Source organism: Crocodylus siamensis, chromosome 12, assembly GCF_052110815.1.
Source record: "Crocodylus siamensis isolate JL-2025a chromosome 12, ASM5211081v1, whole genome shotgun sequence".
Classification (NCBI taxonomy): domain Eukaryota; kingdom Metazoa; phylum Chordata; order Crocodylia; family Crocodylidae; genus Crocodylus; species Crocodylus siamensis.
Genome location: NC_143406.1, coordinates 44,788,282 through 44,807,385, shown reverse-complemented (window position 1 = coordinate 44,807,385; position 19,104 = coordinate 44,788,282). Strand labels below are relative to the sequence as shown.

Here is a 19,104-nt window from a genome sequence, read left to right as displayed (position 1 = left end):
AGGGATGGAACTTACATCAGCCATGGCCTTCTTTGCTCTCTCGTCCGCTGCCCGGTACTCGCTGATGATCTCCTCATGTTCATTTGTGATGCGTAGAAGGTCAGACTCCAGTTTGCGCTTTATCACCAACAGGCTTTGGTTCTGGAAAGGGAAGAAAAGACTCAGGAACCCAGCAAACCCCAGCTCCTCTCCTTGGAGCCCTTGTACTTGGCCTTGAAGCAGATGTTTTGCACTTTGATTTGCAAAGAGAATTTGCTTTCTTTTCTATAAGGCAGTTATATGTTGTTAAAGGGAGTGTGCTTTATCCAGGGTTTAATGTCACTGACCTTACCCCAAGTACGTAGCTGGCCTTCCAGGCTTAGTTATTTGTATATCAGAATGCTTTTGTCTACTAGTGTCTTTAGTTGTGGTTCAGCTTCATTGAATTTGTGTGCGTAGATGAGTGTGTATTATTATTTCAAAACTAGATTGCAGTAGAATCCAATGGCCAAAGTTCTGGCTGTCTACAGATATACAAAAGACATAGCCCCTGCCCAAGAGAGCTTCTAGCACAGGGGTGAGCAATTATTTTGGGCGGAAGGCTGCTTACTGAGTTTTGGCAAGCCATCGAGGGCCGCATGATAGGCAGTCAGGGGCAGATAAATATTAATTTTCTAAATTTTTTAGGGGCCCTGCAGGCTAGATAGAATGGTCTGCTGGGCCACATCCCACCCTCAGGCTGCATTTTGCCCACCCCTGTTCTAGCATATAGTTATTTGGGCTTCATGGGATATGTGAATCTCTTCAGGTGATTTAATTTTTACTGTCTGCTATCATTTACTTTAGGAATAAGTAATATCATGTTTTGGGGTTTTTTTAATAAACAGCCCAAATACTAAGATCTCTACAGTTAAAAATATCCCTGTAAAAAGAAACACGTTGTATAGATTTGCAGGTTCTTCATTCACACATCAGTGTCAGGTTTATGTGTCAATGTGCCGCACAGGGCGATACATGTTTTGCGTGGTATTGGTTTGATAGGATAAGCAACCAAGAAAAGAAAATGTAGCATGGAAACAGCAGCTTAGCTGCCAGAAATTTAGTCTTTCATCATCACTCAGTTACAAGTGTGTGAGCTGTATTTTTATTAACTGAATAAAAATAGCATTATAACTCAATTTGGATGAACAATGTCCCATTATATCTCAATACAGATAAACTTCTCTTCTTGTTAGCCATCCTTTCTAGCCATTTATATTTTATACCTTCTCCCTCTTTGGGAATCCTTAAGTCCGACTTTTATGGAAAAGGCCTATCATGTATAATGAAGAATGATAAACCATCTATAGAATTTTTAAGCCAGTCCACAAATGTTACAACAGGGATATCATTTCCCATTAGATTCTATAGGAGGATCCCACTTCTGCTCACATGGCTCTCACCCTCTATTAAAGTCTGTGAATGAAATGTGGCAACATGGAAGCGGCAACAAATCAGCCATTGAATTGAATGGAACCAGCTCTTCACTCTGTAATTGTTAGGGTGGGATCTTCAGAAGTGCCCAGAATAGTCCTCGCTGTGCTCGTGCTTAAGGTGACAGACATGTTATCATGGTGTCTTGGTGGGACCAGAGCTGGGCCAATACTAATTGCTTTACAAAATTCCTCCCTTAATTTGAAACCTGCATAACTGAGTCCCTCCTAAATTTGATAGGCCTTTTCCCATGAATCCTAATGTCTATTTATCCTTTACGGGCCAAGTCCTGCCATCTTTGCAGATGACTGCTGGCAGATTGCCAGATTTTTATTCCCAATGTCAGAATATTCTTTTACTGCCTAGTAACTTTTTCTCAATCCCAGCCTTTCTTTGGATACATTAGCATCAGAAGCAGACCCGCCTGAATGGGGGCCTGTGCAAACAGGTGGGCTTTTGCTTTTACCTGCACACTGAGTTCATTGTGCCTCTCCGTGATCTCAACCAGCTCCTGCTCCAGGAGCTTGCGAGAGCGCTCACTGCCCTCCAGGCCAGACCGCACTTCTTCCAGCTCTGTCTGTAGCAGGCTGAGGCGGCGCTCCTGGAGGTTGTACTGTTCACGGAGCTCCTCATGCTGGCGGGCATCCTCATCCATTTGAATCTGAAGATCCTGCAGGCAAAAGAAGGAGCAGTGTGAATAACAAGAGCTCAGAAGAAGCCTTGAGGCGCTGCAGGGCTTGTTAGGCAGCTCTGCTTTCTTTTAAAGAAAGGGATTCAAAATCAATGTGCCTGATGTTCATCTCACTTGTGGTTGCTTTAGAGCAGCACATATCCACTGACTTCAGTGGAGTTACTGATGTCAACAGTATCAATCCATCAACAACAATTTGGCCTGCAAATACATATAAAAAAACCCTTCTCTGTGTTACCCAGATACCTTGGAGAGTCACATTCTCAGCTCCAATTACCCCAATTTTGCACAAGTTGAGATTTTGGCATTTAAAACAGAAAATTTAAGAAAATGGAAATAAATGTAAAAGATTTATTTCTTTTCTGCCCTTCACATGTCCTTTGTGTTCTTTGCAATTCCCTATACTTGGACAATGAAAATAGATGGCAAGTTTCACTTTTCAGTCACTTCCCAGGCTGTTTCACTTCCAGGGTCTCACACGCTGCACTGTTTGGGCTGAATGCACTGCAGGGGAAGGTCTGTTAAAAAATGTTTTCATTGTAGGGTGTTGTTTTAAATCAGGCCCTTTGATAACAAAACCTAAATTTAAAGGCAAATTTGACCTGACACTGTCTCCTTGCATCATCCCTTTCTTAGATGCATAGGTCACCAGATGGAGTTGGAAATAGCTTTCCCTGCAGGGTTCTGCATCCACCTCTCCAATTTACCTTGGTCTGCTGCTGCAGTTTTTTCAGGGTCTTGACAAGCTCACTGTTGTTCCTGTTGGCGTGATCCAGCTGGATTTCCATTTCGTTCAGATCTGTCTCCATCTTCTTCTTGAGCCGGAGAGCTTCAGCACGCCCCTTAGCTTCTGTTTCCAGACTTGCCTGTAGGGACTCAATTGCACGCTGGTGGTTTTTCCTGCAGAGACCAATGAAGCATAAGTCGCCACGTTCTGGTACGCTGAGTTGGATCCAGCCTTTGGCAGTAGGTGGATAATGTCAAGCAATTAGTCCCAAAATAGTAAAGAGGGAACATTCAGGGAACTGTTAAAAATTGGGCTCCTAGATCTTTTCTCCACACTGTTCTCAAAGGCCTCCATTAGAGTCCATTAAGCTAATAAGTATAAGCTTGAATTGGACCGAAGCCTTTCCGCTTTGCCACTTAAGCACTGCAGATCAACATACAGGAAGTTTAAACAGTCTCCAACAGTGACCACTGGCTAGCTGTTTCAGAGAAAGATGCAAAAACCATAGGATAGGTAACTGTGGAATAATCTGTCCTTTTATTAGGTTTCATCCTGGAACCACCTAATTGTTAGAGTAGCTTAACTCTGGATGGACAACTCCGCTGTTATGGTAAGCGGGAAATATATTATCAGCCAGAGATTGTGTTTACAAAGCACAACATCTGGGGCACTTTTGTTACCCTCCGAAGGTAGAGCCAAGAATTTAATTTGACCCAGGGGCTCTTGAAATCACCTTGAAATCTTTACAGAAGATAATCTAGTAATACATCAGCTAAGTCAGATCTCATCCAACAGATCAGCTGAGCATTCACAGACTTGTATGCAAGACTATTCGTTCCCCTTCCACCACGACACTGCATATTATGTCCAAAGGCCCCAAGTAGGTATGGGTGAGCACGTCAACAGTTTCATACCGTGTAGCTTCAAATTCTTCTTCCTTCTCATGGATCCTTCTGTCGATATCAGCCTTCACCTGCGCCAGTTCAAGCTGAATGCGGACCAGTTTGCTCTCTTCAACCTGTCAGCAGACATACAAGAGGTATGAAAGAATGGCTCTTAAGAGGTAAAATATAAGTGAGTCATTCCCTGGAAAAAGGCCAGCAGATGTGCTGGTTGCACCCCAGGCCTCGACAGGCAGCTGTCACAACTATACAATTGTTACCTCCAGGGAAGACTCTGCTTCTTCGAGCGCCACCTGCAGTTCATCCTTCTCAATCTCCAGCTTCTTCTTTATCTTCTGCAGCTCATGCACGCTTTTCCCTCCCTCGCCCAGCTGGTCAATCAGATCTTTAATCTCCTCTGAGGAAGGGAAATGGAGATTTGGCATGAGGGGCTAATTCTAGCACTGCAACCAGGTTAAGTGACCAGCTCAGGGTTACAGAGAGAGATCAAGGCCAGAGCTGGGAACAAAATCCAAGTTTCACATATCCTAGTTCAGTGCTTTAACCATTAGTCCAGCTTCCCTCATCTTCTGTGGCCTTAGAGATAAGCCCCGCATGGATGCGCAGGAGTTACTGCCTCTACCTTTGATCCTGAGGCTACAAAAACAATGTGCTCTCCAATCTGTGCGGTTTGATGTGCTCTTCAATCTGCATTATCAGTAAAGCCTACAGAGCCCCCCCAGGTATCCTCTGGAGTGGTTCCCCTCGAAGCAACACACTTCAGTTGCATTCTCAATGTGCTTTGGTTTTGTGCAGTGTGCTTGCGTGTGTGCTTATGTGTGTAGACAGGATTGGTCAAGTTGTCCCCATGAGCAGAATCTGGACTATGCTTGTTACTAGGCATCAAAAATATGTGAAAGCACTGCTGAAAAGGGGAAAATTGAGGACAAGCTGGAAAACATGATCCTGTAGAAATCCAGAGGCTATTGGGGATTCATGGCAGTTTTTCACACTGAACCGGTACTTACCCTGCAGAGTCTTGTTCTCTTTCTTAACAGACTCCAGGTGCTCTAGGGCCTCCTCGTAGGCTGTCTTGAGCTTGAAGTTTTCTGTCATGTAGATGCGGCACTCCTTCTGGGAATTATCGACCTCCACTTGCAGCTCCTCGCATTTCTGCTGCCACTCTGCCAGCATCTTATCAAAAGCCCTCTGCTTCTTGTCCAGGGCAGCACAAGCAGCATTGGCCTGAAGAGAGAAAGCCAAGTGCCCACTGTACACAAGTTTTGCTTTCCGCATCATTTCTTTACATATCCTGCCAGCCAGCCATGGCAAAACTGGCAGCAGCTCTACAGACTGGCAGAGTTCCCCTTGGTCACTCTGAATGGATAATTACAGTTTTTACTAGGCTTTCTCTCCTTGCCATTAGGGATTAACAAGATCACTGAATTCCCTTTGGTGTGAAAGTCTCCTTTGCTTCTGTGCTTCCAGGGTGGTTGTGAAACCAGCATTTGCCACTCCAGATATTTCTTGCCTGGATATGCTGTTTGTCATTCCCTTCCTTGCTGCATCCCGTGGCTCTTTCAGAATTACTCTGAGTCTAATTGCAAACAAGACAGTATCTAAAACTGTTTTAGATGGGGTTAAACTGTGTTGTCATAAAGGAAAATGGATAAAGGTGTATTTTTCTTTCTTGGAGCTTCACAACTTTGCCCATAAATATTTCTCAGTCTTTTACAATCCTTATCCAAGCTCACGTACCATGTTAATAAACACAGTACAGGAACCAATTCAGAAAACAATAGTGGCATTAAGGAGAATGGTGCTGAAACAAACCCTCGCTGGACACAAATACAGTGTGGTACAGTTGTCAGCCCTCAGGGCATGTTCTCTAGCCTCAGAAAGACACCCATTAACTTCAGCGGGCTTTAGAACTACCCTTAGGCTGGTTTAACTAGCATTTTTATTCCAGTTTCCTGTGACTGCACTATCATTGACACACCCCTGCTGCTGGTAGCAATTAAGGAGATACTAGTGTAGCAAAGCAGTGGCACCACTAATTGCTGTTTTTCATTATCATGTTTTCTAGATACGGTAAAAAAAAAGGTAAAATGGTATGGTGGTTCAGATACCAGTGGGTAGTCTATAATAGCATTCCTACCACTGCTGTGAACAGTGGTAGTGCAAAAGTGGAAAATGGGACATAAAATGTCATTGTAGACATAGCTTTGCAGAAGAGAGGATCACCTTATATTGCAACACAGAATAGCTGGCTCTCCATATGCACTCTTGATTTTGCTGCTACCAGAAGCTGGATGATTCTTCTAACTAAGGGGCACACACTGCATGTCCTTGTGGGATTTCTGCCACCATTTTCTGCATACATATATACATGATGGGATAAATCTAATTCCTTGCTGTTACTGGCATTGGGGTGTGCTATTGAGACCTTAAAAATAATGTGGATCAGGCCTGATCTAAAGCTCACTGAAGCCAATGGAGGGCTTTGAATCAGGACCTACAACTTCCTGGGGTATATTGATTAGACAGGATCTTGTGCTTGAATCATGGCATCCCTTACCTTCTCCAGGTCTAGAGTGAGGTCTTCCACTTCTATCTGAAGCCTCTGCTTGGCTTTCTCCATGCTGGCGACTCGTGCCTGAGCAGCTTCAGCTGTCTCCTCAGCCTCCTGGAGTCTCGCAGCCAGCTTTCTCCTGAGAGTGGAAAAGCAGGAATATTTTAAAGCATGAACTAAACAGAAAAGAGAAGGAGGATTCCCCTGCTGTTGCCTCCTCATGCACATTCAGAGGAATACCATCAAGGTCAACAGACCCAAAGAAAATTGACTGAAAACTTTACTATCCTCTCTTGCCAGGGCTTTGACCACCGTTTAGTTTTCTGTGACCTTCAGTTAGCCACATGGCTTCTCAGTGGTTGGGCAGCATTCGTTTCAACCCATCAAATTTTACTGCAGAGGCCAACCGACTTTGCAAGCAATTACACGAATACAGGCAGCTCAGTGAAGTTACAGTAATAGGGCTGTTTCAGCCTGCACTGCGGCAGAAAGACACCTTCGTGGTAAGACTCGCCAGAGGCGTTCCTTCTGACTCAGAATGAAGTCAGCCACTGGAGAAGCTGGAGAGGGGACCACAACATCCTTTGACAGGTGCCAGAGGCTGGCCGATGTGGGAGGTGGGTGTCCCAGCTCAGCCCTCTACCCTTGGCTGGTCCATTGGCACAAGAGCAATCTTGGCCTTATACTCCGGGATGTAACGGGTAGGAGCACAGCAAGGAGAAACTGATCCCTGCCCTCCCTGCTCTCCAGTCTATCCCTCCATACCTGGCCTATACCATCTAAAATGAAACAGAGCTATCAGATCTGAGTCAGGAAATATAGCCCAGAGTGACACCTCCAAGATCTCTAACCCGTGCCACCACTGGGAGGGGGGAAGAATCCTTAGTACATCTTTCTGGAGGGCTCACCGCCAATGATGGCTCAGGTTTCTAACCTTTCCAGCTCTGATAATATCCCTTCTATCAATCCCTAAAGGCCACATGCCGACCACTGTTCTGTAGTTTGGTAGCTCAGTACTCCACAAGTAATGTCATTGACTTCAACAGGACTGCAGGAGCTACAGGGTGTTTTTCAGTGTGTGAGGGGTTTTCTAATCTGTCTCTACCATGAATGGGTCAGCTCTGTTTGAGACCAGGTGTTTTAGTTCCCACTCTTCCTTGCATATTTATTGCGGACATCATTCCATCTTTCCTCCTCCGGGCCAGAACGCTCTCACTTTCTCTATCTTTTCAAGTTAAGCTCCAAGAGCTCACAGACATAAGCTCTGACTCTTTCAGCTGCCAAACTAAATAATGACATTGGCTACTTCTGACAGTAGTTCCCCTCTGTAGCTCCACAAAAGTTAAAAGCTCACTTGGTTTCTTCTAGCTCTTCTGTTCTTTGAATGGCATCGGTCTCATATTTTGTCCTCCACGTTGTGACTTCAGTATTGAGCTTGGAGACCAGGCGCTGCAACTCAGATTTACTCTCTTGCTCTTCCTCCATCTGCTCTTTCAGCAGGTCGAGGTCATGCTTGGTGTTGGCCAGGCTGACAACAGCAGTACTACGAGACTAGAGATACCAAAAGCATCACTATTTATTTGTCTTTTTGACTTAATTCTGAGGCAACTAGAAGCACTTACAGCCACAACCAAAATATGTTTCTGGTCATAGAGTCAGTTTCTGCTCTCGCTACAAAGACGCAATTGCAACAACTGAATTGCACTCCTGCCATTAAGGACATGAATTTGGCTTTCCATCATTATCAGTCTTCCCATCAGACTGATGCTTCATTTGAGTGATCAGGAAAGCCCATTCTATCTCACTTTAAGATGGGAGACAACTCCCTGCCATGACTTAGGATCAATTCATGGTGGAATGATCCACTGGGTAAACTAAGCCAGCCTGAGAAACATGGAGAGTGTCTCCAGGTTAGCAGACATAGCCATAAATATACTTGATATACAGATAAAGTTTTGCCCCAGCTTGTTCCAACTGTAGTTCATTTTAAGTCAATAGTAGCATGGTCCAGGGGACGAGGCATCAGCCTGGAAATCAGGAGACTTTATTTTCTTCTCATTCACATGAGCTGGAGCAGAGACTAATGGTTCTGAGCAATGAGATCTGTGGTTAAAAAGTGTTAGTGATACTTGGCTTTTAGTACCCCACTGTGGACCATTGTGAGCCGAGTCATCAACACAATCCAAGAGTCTTTATTTGAAGGGAGCAGTGCACACAGGTGCCTGTAACCCCCTCCATGGCACTCTGCCCGACTGTCATTCATACCTTGGACTCTTCATCGATTTGCCTCTTGAAGTCCTCCACTTGAGAAGTGAGGGAAGTCTTCATGCGGACAAGCTGGGTAAGCCTACTCTGAGCTTCCTCATGCTCCCGGCTCAGCTCGCTGTTTTCAGCTGCAGAATCAAGTGCAAAGACCGAGCATGAGATGAAGTAACTCAGTCCAGATGAACCAAAAGAGAGAGAAAGTGAAAAAGGCTTGGCAGAGGGGCCAGCAAAGCTACAGAAAAGACTGAAGAATGAGGAGGGGCAGAGGGTGGTACCGAAATGTCAAGGCAGAGAACGGGGTTCACCTTGGAGCCTGGTCCTGATGGCATTAATTTCAGCCTGGTTCTTCTCTATCTCTGACAGCCGGGCATTGGCCTCAGCCAAGTTGTCTTCCAGTTTGCGGACATGGGCCTCAGAATTCAGCTGAAAGCCAACAGTGAGGTCAGTCAAGCAGAATAAGACTCAGGGCACCAACTCCTGCTCTACTTGCACATCCAGTTTATGCACAGTTATAATGAAATGGCTTATGTGGACAATGCAAGCAGTCCAAAAAGTGCAATCTGAAGATCTTCATGGAGTCAGGCCCTAAACGATTGTTTTGTCTCATGTTAAGTCAAAGCGCAGTGGGTCAAGCTCTGTCCGCACTTACACACATGCAGCCCCACCACATTTCGGAGCAACCCACTGTTCACAACTTACCTTGGATTTCTGGAGAGACTCCATGCTGGCACTGAGATCATCGATCTCAGCCTTCATGACCTGCTTGTCTTTCTCCAGCTTGGCCTTCACCCTCTGGAGGTTCTCTATGTGCTCCCCCATCTCGGTCATGGCATCGGAGTGCTTCTTCCGCAGCGTGGAGGCAGTCGCTTCACTCTGCAGGGCTGCCTCCTCCAGCTCCCGCCGCAGCTTCAGCAGCTCAGCTTCCCGCTTGCGGTTCAGTTCAATCTGAGAACAGAAAGTGTGCGAACCATCAGCTGGGAGCAGGGGAGGCCCAGATTCTCAGCACATATCTCAAGGGAGCTGCTTTCTTTGACAGGGCGTTGGATGCCTTTCATTTTTGCTTCAGTTGCCTCATGCTATTGGGTAGCATCCTTCCCTAGGGCAGCTGCATTAATTAATCTGTGATTGCCCCCTCAGGACTGAGCTGACCACCTGCATGCTGATCACTTGAAGCTCTAATAGAAACATTCTCTGGCCTTCAGGCCATATATTTTTCATTCTGGACCCCATAGGAAATGTGCTCAGGCTTCTTCTATGGGCTGGTGAACCAGCTCCATCAGAAAATCTTTCACCTACCAAGTTTAGGGTGTTATATTGCTACCCATCACTGCAGTATTGGGCTGTCTTTCATCTAATATCAATAGCAAGAGTGAAGTTTATGGCTTATTGAAACATGGAGTCTCTGGCACTTCTTCTGGAAGTAGGTGGTGTTTTGGAGTGGGGCTGGGAGGCAGTTGGGAATGGAAGAGGGTATAGAAATCTGGCTGCTTACTAGTTCAGGGCTGATTCTGCAGAGTATCCTCCTGGGGAGATTCCCAGTCCGTTACTATTTTACTTTCTTTGAGAAAAGGGAATGAAGGGGTCAGATGCACTTCTTGCCAAAGGACTAACCTGGGATGTAGTGGCACCTCCAGCCTCTTCCAGTCGATCAGAGAGATCCTCGAGGTCACGGGAGAGATCACTGCGCTGTTTCTCCACCTAGGGAGAAGGTGGGAGTGACGTTCTCACTTGTTCCTTATTTGTCAGTGAATTTCTCCTAGTACAGTGGTTCCCAGGCTTTTTGGACTAACACACCACTTGTCAACCCTCAGAATATCTCATGGCCATCTGCTTACACTTATTATCCAACCATTCATTGGAAAGGAGGGAAAGGTTTGGGTAGTCTACAAGCCAGTTGCTGGTCACTTCCTGTGGCTTTGTGGTCATTTTGGAATCAGCCATCATGAATGAGGCACAGATGGGGAACCAAGTATGTCTGAGCTCTCATCCCAGCTTCACCATTAAATCCTTCTGCCTCCTTGGCCAGATGGACCTAGCCAAGGAGGCAGAAGGCATAAGTGGTGGACTTCAGTCTCACCATCTGTATAATTGTGCTAATAATACTCACCTATCTCATTGCATGGTTGGGAATTAATTAGCTAGCATTGGCAAAGAGAATCAAAGCTGGAAATGTCTGGTATTACTGATGCTACCAATGCATATTAGTCACAGGAAGCATTTCAGGTATTCTGTAGTTATACGGTCTTTCTGAGCATGAATTATCCATCATTACCAAGGCTGATCATATATTTCTCAATCACTCCCATACAATTTGTGTGAGATTTATTACATATGAGGCATACATAGTTATGTCTGTGCAAAGAGACAGAGGGATAGCTTCAGGGCTGACACGCAGGACAGAAAATAACCAGTTCTGCCAAGTTCCCCCAAATTGCCCCTCCCCTGACCCACAAGGCCCCTGCCAGCAATGGGAGGGTACTTTACTGCAAGTCCTCTTCATGTACTAGCTTTTCTCCAGACTTCTAATCAGAGGACTGGCTTATGGCATTTGGAGTGATGGATCTGCATGCCATAGGCTACTGGTGACTGGACAGAAATTGCTAATTCAAGATAGCTCTTTATGGCATTGCTAATTTCAGTCATTTATGGGGAAGGTTTATTTATTTTATTACCTTACCAAGCCTTTTATAAGTAATTTACAGTCTGTGGTGTTTTCAGTTTGCTGAGTTTTTCTCCCTTTGGAAGGATAATTTTACCTTAGCTCTCAAGGCACGCTCAGCTTCCAGCTCTTCCTCCAGCTCTTCAATACGGGCCTGTAGGACACACATTGCCACGTCAAATTATAGTAGAAGCAAAACAAATGGCACAGCATTTATATCTGAGTATGAACGACTGTGGCAATCACAAGGAAACTATGTAAGTACGTATGCAAGTTCTAACTTCTTCACTCTGTACTCAGAACGCCTCCAACCTATCCACTTCTCTGACCGGATTTCCTAGGCTGCTGAATTTGGCCCTAAATAAACCAAAAAAAGATCCAGAATAGGTCTTTCAAGTAATGAACATCATTGTCACCGGGACTTTCTTATTGATTAGCTTTACATCTTATATCATGCCACGTATAGGTATTTGATCCTTGGCAAGATCACAGAATCATAGAAAATTGGGGTTGGAAGGGACCAGAGGAGGTCACATCTAGTCCAACCCCCTGCTCAAAGCAGGGCCAGCCCCAACTAAATCATCCCAGCCATAACTTCATCCAGCCAGGCCTTAAAAACCTCCAAGGATGGAGATGCTACCATCTCTCTGGGTAACCTGTTCCTGTGCTTCACCACCCTCCTAGCAAGAAACTTTTTCCTAAAGTCCAGTCTACATTTCCCTTGCTGCAACTTGAGCCCATTGCTCCTTGTTCTGTTATCTGCCCCACTGAGCTCAGTCCAGCTCTAGCCTCTTTCGAATCCCCCTTCAGGGAGTTAAAGGCAGCTATTAAATGCCCCCTCGGTCTTCTCTTCTGTAGACAAAGACACATATATTCATCTGGTTCCTGTGTGGGGGAGATGGTGGGTTACCATCTCCCCCACACAGGAGATGCCTTGCAGCCTCAAAGGCTGGTTGGTAGAAAAATGGGGCTGGCTTTCTTATGGAAAATACTGCCTTTTTGATGAAACACCAGAAACGGGATTATTTTGGATGAAAATAAAAACCGTTTCTCTTCCAAACGGCACCACAAGGCCGCCTTGGGTGGTGGGGGTCTTACGCCAAGTGCTTTCTTTTGTTCCTGTGGACCAAGCATTTCTTGCTGGGCCACATCTCCGCTCTTAGTGAGAGGAGTCAGTGCTGTGCAGGAGTCCCTGGCCTAGTTTTGATTTTCAACTCGCAGACAGCCATACTCGCTGGCTAGATACCAGCAGAGCAGAAAGTGCCTGCAGTTGATCAGCTTCCTTCTTGCTGTACAAATGTGACAGGACATCTGTGATGAATTTTAAGTTAAAGCAGAAACTGCAGTTATACAAGCACAGCAGGAAGTGAGGTCTGGGAAAAGGAGTGGGAACCGAAGACCGAAGGTGGGGATAAACCCATCGATTTATTGTGATTACAGGGCAAGTGATTCCACAGCCTAGATTTTCACTCAGAGCAGTTAAGGGGAAAAAAATCTCCCTAAAAGGAAGGCAACGTATCGGAGCTGAGCTCTATAGAATGATGTATTGACCTGGGAAGGAAGAGGCCACTTCACAGTTGCATGACATATATATATGAGGGCTTAAGCAATCATAGGGCCCTGTCTCTGTTTTGAGCAGATAGATCAAAAAGCACGGAATTGCTGTTTTCCATGAAAGCATATTTTCCAAGGATTTTGTCTTATAAATCATGACAAGAAAAAGCAGCTGACATTTGTACTCATTCCTGGGGAAATGGGGAATAGATCCCACCCTACCCAGAATGCTGGCGTGACTATATTGACCTACGCAGAGTTACTCCAGATTCACAGTCCGGTAGTGCTATATAGAAAATCTAATCCCAGAGTCACAAATGTTTGGCATGACTGGTTTCATTTTGAGCAGTTTTTCAGTGAATGTCCTTTGTCTCTGATAAATGACGAGGATCTCCGTAGGCTGATCCACCTCCTTTTGAGGAGCGTGGATTAACTTGTTATACAAATTTGGTAATTTCTATAACCCTGGCACAAGAAATAGGGTACAAAAAGAGGATGTTAGGGTGAACATAATCCAAGTGCTCTGTACCTGGTGCTCTTTCAGTTTCCTCTGCAGCGTGGAATTCAGGGATTGTTCATCCTCCATCTTTGAGTTGACGGAATTGATTTCCATGTCTCTCCTGCAAGAAGAGTCCCAAGAGACTTTCAGGGATTTCATCTTGGCAGGAGGAACATCCCGGGGTAGTTGGGACTTTTTACAAGGATTTTACAACCCAGTATTTAAATGCAAAAGAGGTTTTTAAGGAATCCTTCCTTCTGCCTTGTCTGGTAGCAGAAAGGAGGGTTAAGAAGGCAATGCATAACTAACAGCCTCATTAGCGTAATACGCATTGGTACCTAAGCCTGTTTTTACTCAGTCACACCTATTTCTGGCCCCTTTTTGCAATTCACTCCTAAAAGTGAAAGCAGAATGTGCCAAGAAGGGCTTGAAGCTTTACATAGTTTGGAGGACTAACCCTATTTGTACTTGTGTCCACACATAGCCTTCACTCATACTTGCACTGAGGCAGCCTTATACTTCCTGCTGATCATTGTGCAAAGATGAGCATTTTAAGGCTTGCACCTACTTATTAGCAGCTGTATTCATTTACTTAGTTATTTAGCCATTTAATGAACAAAATTAGTGGTTTGGATAATACATAGCTGTTAATTTGTACCCTTAAGTTAATTTTTAAGTGGAGGTATGTCAAAGAAATGCTGGCAGACCCATCACTGGGGTAGTCAGTGGCAACACTATAACAACGAGCTGTTTATCAATGCTACTTAGCATTTCTGTAATGTGTTTTGTTCAAGGATCACAAAAGTCTTATAGAAATAAGAATCATTTAAACTTCACAACGTCATGATGATTATACTGATTTCATCAGCTGGTAAAATGATGCTTAGTCCCCTAATCTAACCCTTGTATAACATTTCTGCTTGGCATTAGGTTAATAATGGAAGATACCATGTTATAAATGCAAACTTTACCAGTCATTTTTTAATGAAGCAGGTTTTTTGGATGCATTTAAGACCATCAGATCTCTGGTGCTGCACAGTTTGAACTCCATTGTATCCTCGCAGTCAATGAGATTCTGGTTCAATTGACACTTACTTCTTAATGACTTCCTCCAAATCCAGTTTGGCTCGCTCCATCTCATTGAGGTTCTCAATGGTCACTTTGAGGTCACCCTCTGCCTTTCGACGGGCCTTCTCCACCTCCCCACGGATCTTCTTCTCCTGCTCCCAGTTGTCCTCCACCTGAACAGGAAAAAAAAAAAAGATGAGTGGAATCAAGGTCAAAAATTGTTTTGACAAACTGGCTCGGTAGAGACAAGTCCAATGGAGGTTTACCAGCAGTGTTCAGTGTGTTGTAACCAAACCCGCGCATGTTGTTAGATAAAATGTTGTAGTAGTGAAAGTCCCGTATCAAGCATTCCTCACCTCATGGATCTGAGTGGTAAGTTTGCTGTTGGTTTTGGTCAGATGATTCACCTTGTCCTCCTCAGCTTGCAAGTCATCCAGAGTTTTCTAGGAAGACAGACAAAGAGGAGAATGTCATCAGTGGCCAGCAGTGTATGGAAAAGTAGCAGCCAAGAAAAGCATGGTCTCTACACCAACTCTCAGTGAGGGCTCATTGGGTTAAAAGGTTTGTAAGTGATTCATGGAATTTCCTAGGTTTTTTAAATTAAATTTAATAGATATTAATAATCATAAGCAAAATCCTGCAGCCCTTCTTGCTCAGGGCCTATTTGGGCAAAACATCCACAGACTTGGATAAGTCTTCAATATGATCTGCAGAATTTGTTCTAATGGCACTATTTGCTATTACCGAAGAACTCATTTTTTTGAGTTTGAAAAACTCAGTTCATGTTTTTCTTGACCAATCCATACACCATCACTTGTATAGAAAACATGGCACTCTTCACATAGCAAGTGAGGAGTGTAATGGGGTTTTCATTGCTAGGACTTCAGCACTTCTAGTAATTATACTTCAGAACATTTGCCAGTTCAGTGCTATTGCTAATATTTTGTGTAATTATTACAACTTAATATTTGCTAAGCACGGACACTGGCAGCTGTCTCGGACATAAGGAAAACATTTTGCTTGCCCAAAGGCCCTAGCAATGGGCACCCCCAAATAGCACAAGATGCACTTTGCAGTCATTCACACAAAATTTAGCAATTTGCATTAGATTTCTCAGCCACTGATGCGAACTGGCAGGATTTTACTGTTCTGCAATGAGTAACTCCTAGGGAAACAGAAAGTCTCAGAAGAGTTGAGACCTAGGATCCCATCCCATTTGTGCTGTGATTATCATCTCCTGGTGAAAGAACATCATTTCTACTTTTTACCAGGGTGTAAACTGCATGATGAGCTTGGAGTAAAACAAACACAATGCAGCAGATATTTTACCTGGTGAAGTTCCTCCAAAGCCCTCTTTTCCTTCTGAAGTTTAGCAATCGTGTCATCCCGGACAGCGAGATCTGAACTCAGAGTTCGCACTCTGTGGTCCAGCGCCTGGAGACAGGGAAGTTAATACAGCACAGGTCAAAACCAGCCAAGTAAGCCTCAAGCAGCATCAAGGAGAAGTGCCACGACTCACCTGCAGTTCTTTAACTCAGGGAAAGCCAGAATCTGGACCCCTGTTAATCATTTCTCCCCCATTCTAGACATCAAACAGGAGGAAGCTACAACTATTTGCTGACACAACTCTTGTTCTCTAGATTTTAAACTTCTCTGCATATTCCAAATAAGAAATGTTTTAGGGGAAGCAGAAGGAGAAGGAAGCTACAGGAAACGTATTGAGGCATATTCTATAAGCCAAGCCACAAGAATTCTGCAGTAAGCAATAAATATAGAACATGGAGCAGACCTGAAAATCTCTAGATTGGTGGTTTTCAACTTTTTTTTTTTTTTTTTCATTTGTAGACCCCTAAAAAATTTCAAATGGAGATGTGGACCCCTTTGAATTGTAAGTGTGTGTATTCACATACTTTTGATTGATCATAGTCATTTTTCATGGACCCCTTAAGTACAGCCTGCAGACCCACAGGGGTCTGCAGACCACAGGTTGAAAACCATTGCTCTGGATGGATTCCTGCAAGTTACAGAGAAATTATTCCTTCAAGTAAGGAGTGGGGTACAGCTTCAGATCCATCCGTTTCCATGACAAGGAATGATGGGTGTTTGGAGGATATTCAAGAAAAAACATCAGACAGGGATTAGCTGAGAGCTTTGGCGCTAACCTATCAATAGGCACTTACACAACAAAAAAATTTCTGGGTGGTTTCTTTCCCCTAGTTTTTAACATGAGGAAGTGAGAACTTCAGATACAGATGATGCTTTATACCTGCTTCTCTTTCTCAGTCTTAGCCAAGGTGGTTTCCAGTCCCTCCAGGTCACGCTTCAGATCATTGAGCTCAGCCTCTAGTTTGCGCTTGTTGGCACCCAGGCTGCTGGCTGCACTCTCCTCTTCCTCCAGGCGCTCTCTCATATCTGAGATCTGGCTCTCCATGTCCATCTTAGTTTTCATGAGCTGGGTCACACGCTCCTCAGCATCTATCAAGTTCTCTTGTTCCTAGTGGAGAGATGGAATTGCAGCATTTGTCTTGTTAGAGGTCTCTCGTGTCTGCAGAGGTTAAATTGTAAGAGATACCGGGGCTGTTTGCTGGAGCTCCTGACTGTTCTCCCACCACTGAAGGCTTGCTGATGTTAGCTCTGCTCGCTCAGCATCTTTAGACATCAGTGATGACCAGTCAGGCACCTCTCAAATGCAAAGCTACTTTTGAAAATCTTGCCCTCAGTAATTTTTGCCTAAGGCCACAATGAGGATCAGTGGGCAGGGTAGGAAGGGATGTCAGGAGTCCTTTGCTGTAGCAGATACTCTGAGCAGGCCCAGCCTTCCAGAGTACATCACATGTGGCTTTGTGAAACACTAGATTGAATCTGTCAGTGCACTGCAGTATGTGTGCCTGCATCTCCAAAGGGAGTCTCTGGGGGAGCACAGAATTGGATGAATAGCTAGAGACTGTGACATGAATTGTACTCCAGGGGTGGCCAGATTGCTAGGAGCAGGTGCCCCTGGAAATCATTCCTTACTGGTAGGTTAGGGATGAGCTATACCCAAGATGTAATCCGGCATGAAGGTAACAGAGCTGTAATCCCTGCCAATTTGAGGCAGGATTTCATTAAAAGAATATATGATTTGCACCTGGGAATAGAGGCATACCTATGGCATGCTTAGGATTGTGTCTACTGGCCACACACCTACTGCAGAGACTTCCTCAGCCTGATGAGGGTTTTTAAACCCAAAACCTTGCTATTTATTTTTTTGTTCCAACTGCTTAAGTTGCTCTAATAAAAGATATTGGATTCACCCAAAGAGCAGGTTCAGGCTTGATATCAGGAGGCATTACTTTACGGTTAGGGCTGCAAGGCTTTGGAATGAGGTCCCAAAGGAGGTGGTGCTCTCCACTATCTTGGGGGTCTTCAAGAGGAGGTTGGATAGATATCTGGCTAGGGTATTATGATCCCAGCACTCATTCCTGCCCAAGGCAGGGGGTTGGACTTGATGATCTGTTCAGGTCCTTTCAAACCTTAGAAACTATGAAACTAGGCAACCTTCCTCCTGCTGTTTTGGATACATGGGTTCCTCTGAGGTATATAGTGGTTCTCTGGGGTTGTCACATGCTGTCTCCCACTGTTCTTGACTCATCCCAGAGTCTTAAGACAAGCCCTTTGTAGTCACTAGAAAAGCTCAAGCTGAAGCCCTTTTGCAAACACGAGGGGAAGACATAGTCTGCAGCTACCCTTGGTTGGATAACTCACGGCCTGCAGCTGGATGGTGAGGTCATTCTTCTCTTGGCTGAGGGTGGCAGTCTTCTCCTCCAGTTCCTTGACACGATCAACGAGCTCCTGAGTCTTGGACATGGCACTTCTCAGCTCTTCTTCCTTCATCTTCATCTCCTCCTCCTGTCGGGCCACATTCAGCAGAGGCTTCACCTAGAAGGAAGGAATTCAAGCAGCGAGATTCACAAACAGATCTCCTTTTCAGTTACTTCTCCTGCATGCTGCCAAGTGTCATTCAAATGTTATGCTTCATTCAAGTATTTCAACCCATGGAAATGGGCCAGGAGGTTTCTGAAATGCCTGCTTTGGTGCAGACTACTGCATCAGTAGTGTGAGTGATGTGACTTTTAGGAAGGGCTGTCACTACAAACAATAGTAAGGCAGAGTCCCAGCACAGACATCAGGACAATGTGCCAATTTTGAGAGTATTTACAATGGCATAAATTCAAAGGAACTCCACTGACTGCAATAGAGGTACTATGGATGTGTACTGCTGTAGCTGAGGTCAGTGTCTGACTCAATGTCCTTTGAAGGCTCTTTGCTCCTCAGTGGGCTGAACTCAGCATATGCTACATCCTAAAATGGATGCAAGCCAGGCACCTTGGGGAAGTCCTTGGGATGTGCCTGTCTCCCCTCTGCTTCGGAGTCCTTTACTGGCACAAAGGCAGCTACATTACACCCATTTTGTGGCATGGCACAGACAAAGCAGGCACACCATACTTCACATAATACTGTGGTCCCTTTGAGGGCACAGATGCTGTCTTCATTTTCCATCACAGGACTAAGTGAAGTCCAACTAACCCACCGCAGGTGGAAGAGGCTCAGAAAGACTCCATTTACCTGTCTTATTTAGGATCTGTCTTGCCAAGGCAGCAAAGAAATGGGCCGAAAAGATTTCTCCCAGAATTTTGAATGTAACGATCTGTGTTCAGCACCCCGTCACCCTGCTCAAGGGGAGAGATCCAAGGTCT

General features: G+C 44.8%; 1 protein-coding gene across 1 annotated transcript in view; it reads right to left on the bottom strand.

Moving 5' to 3' along the window:
• MYH16 (myosin heavy chain 16) overlaps positions 1-19,104 on the bottom strand; it is a 42,462-nt gene that overhangs the window by 3,946 nt on the left and 19,412 nt on the right. The window contains exons 21-39 of the mRNA XM_090023406.1: positions 18,113-18,286; positions 16,635-16,862; positions 15,698-15,802; positions 14,725-14,811; positions 14,396-14,541; positions 13,331-13,421; positions 11,345-11,401; positions 10,200-10,286; positions 9,288-9,533; positions 8,894-9,011; positions 8,589-8,716; positions 7,678-7,874; positions 6,330-6,462; positions 4,780-4,996; positions 4,033-4,169; positions 3,785-3,888; positions 2,851-3,043; positions 1,919-2,122; positions 16-141 (exon numbers count right to left, since the gene is read on the bottom strand). Of these exons, the coding sequence (XP_089879532.1) occupies positions 16-141; positions 1,919-2,122; positions 2,851-3,043; positions 3,785-3,888; positions 4,033-4,169; positions 4,780-4,996; positions 6,330-6,462; positions 7,678-7,874; positions 8,589-8,716; positions 8,894-9,011; positions 9,288-9,533; positions 10,200-10,286; positions 11,345-11,401; positions 13,331-13,421; positions 14,396-14,541; positions 14,725-14,811; positions 15,698-15,802; positions 16,635-16,862; positions 18,113-18,286 (2,778 nt within the window). The remainder of the gene's footprint in view (positions 1-15; positions 142-1,918; positions 2,123-2,850; positions 3,044-3,784; positions 3,889-4,032; positions 4,170-4,779; positions 4,997-6,329; positions 6,463-7,677; positions 7,875-8,588; positions 8,717-8,893; positions 9,012-9,287; positions 9,534-10,199; positions 10,287-11,344; positions 11,402-13,330; positions 13,422-14,395; positions 14,542-14,724; positions 14,812-15,697; positions 15,803-16,634; positions 16,863-18,112; positions 18,287-19,104) is intronic.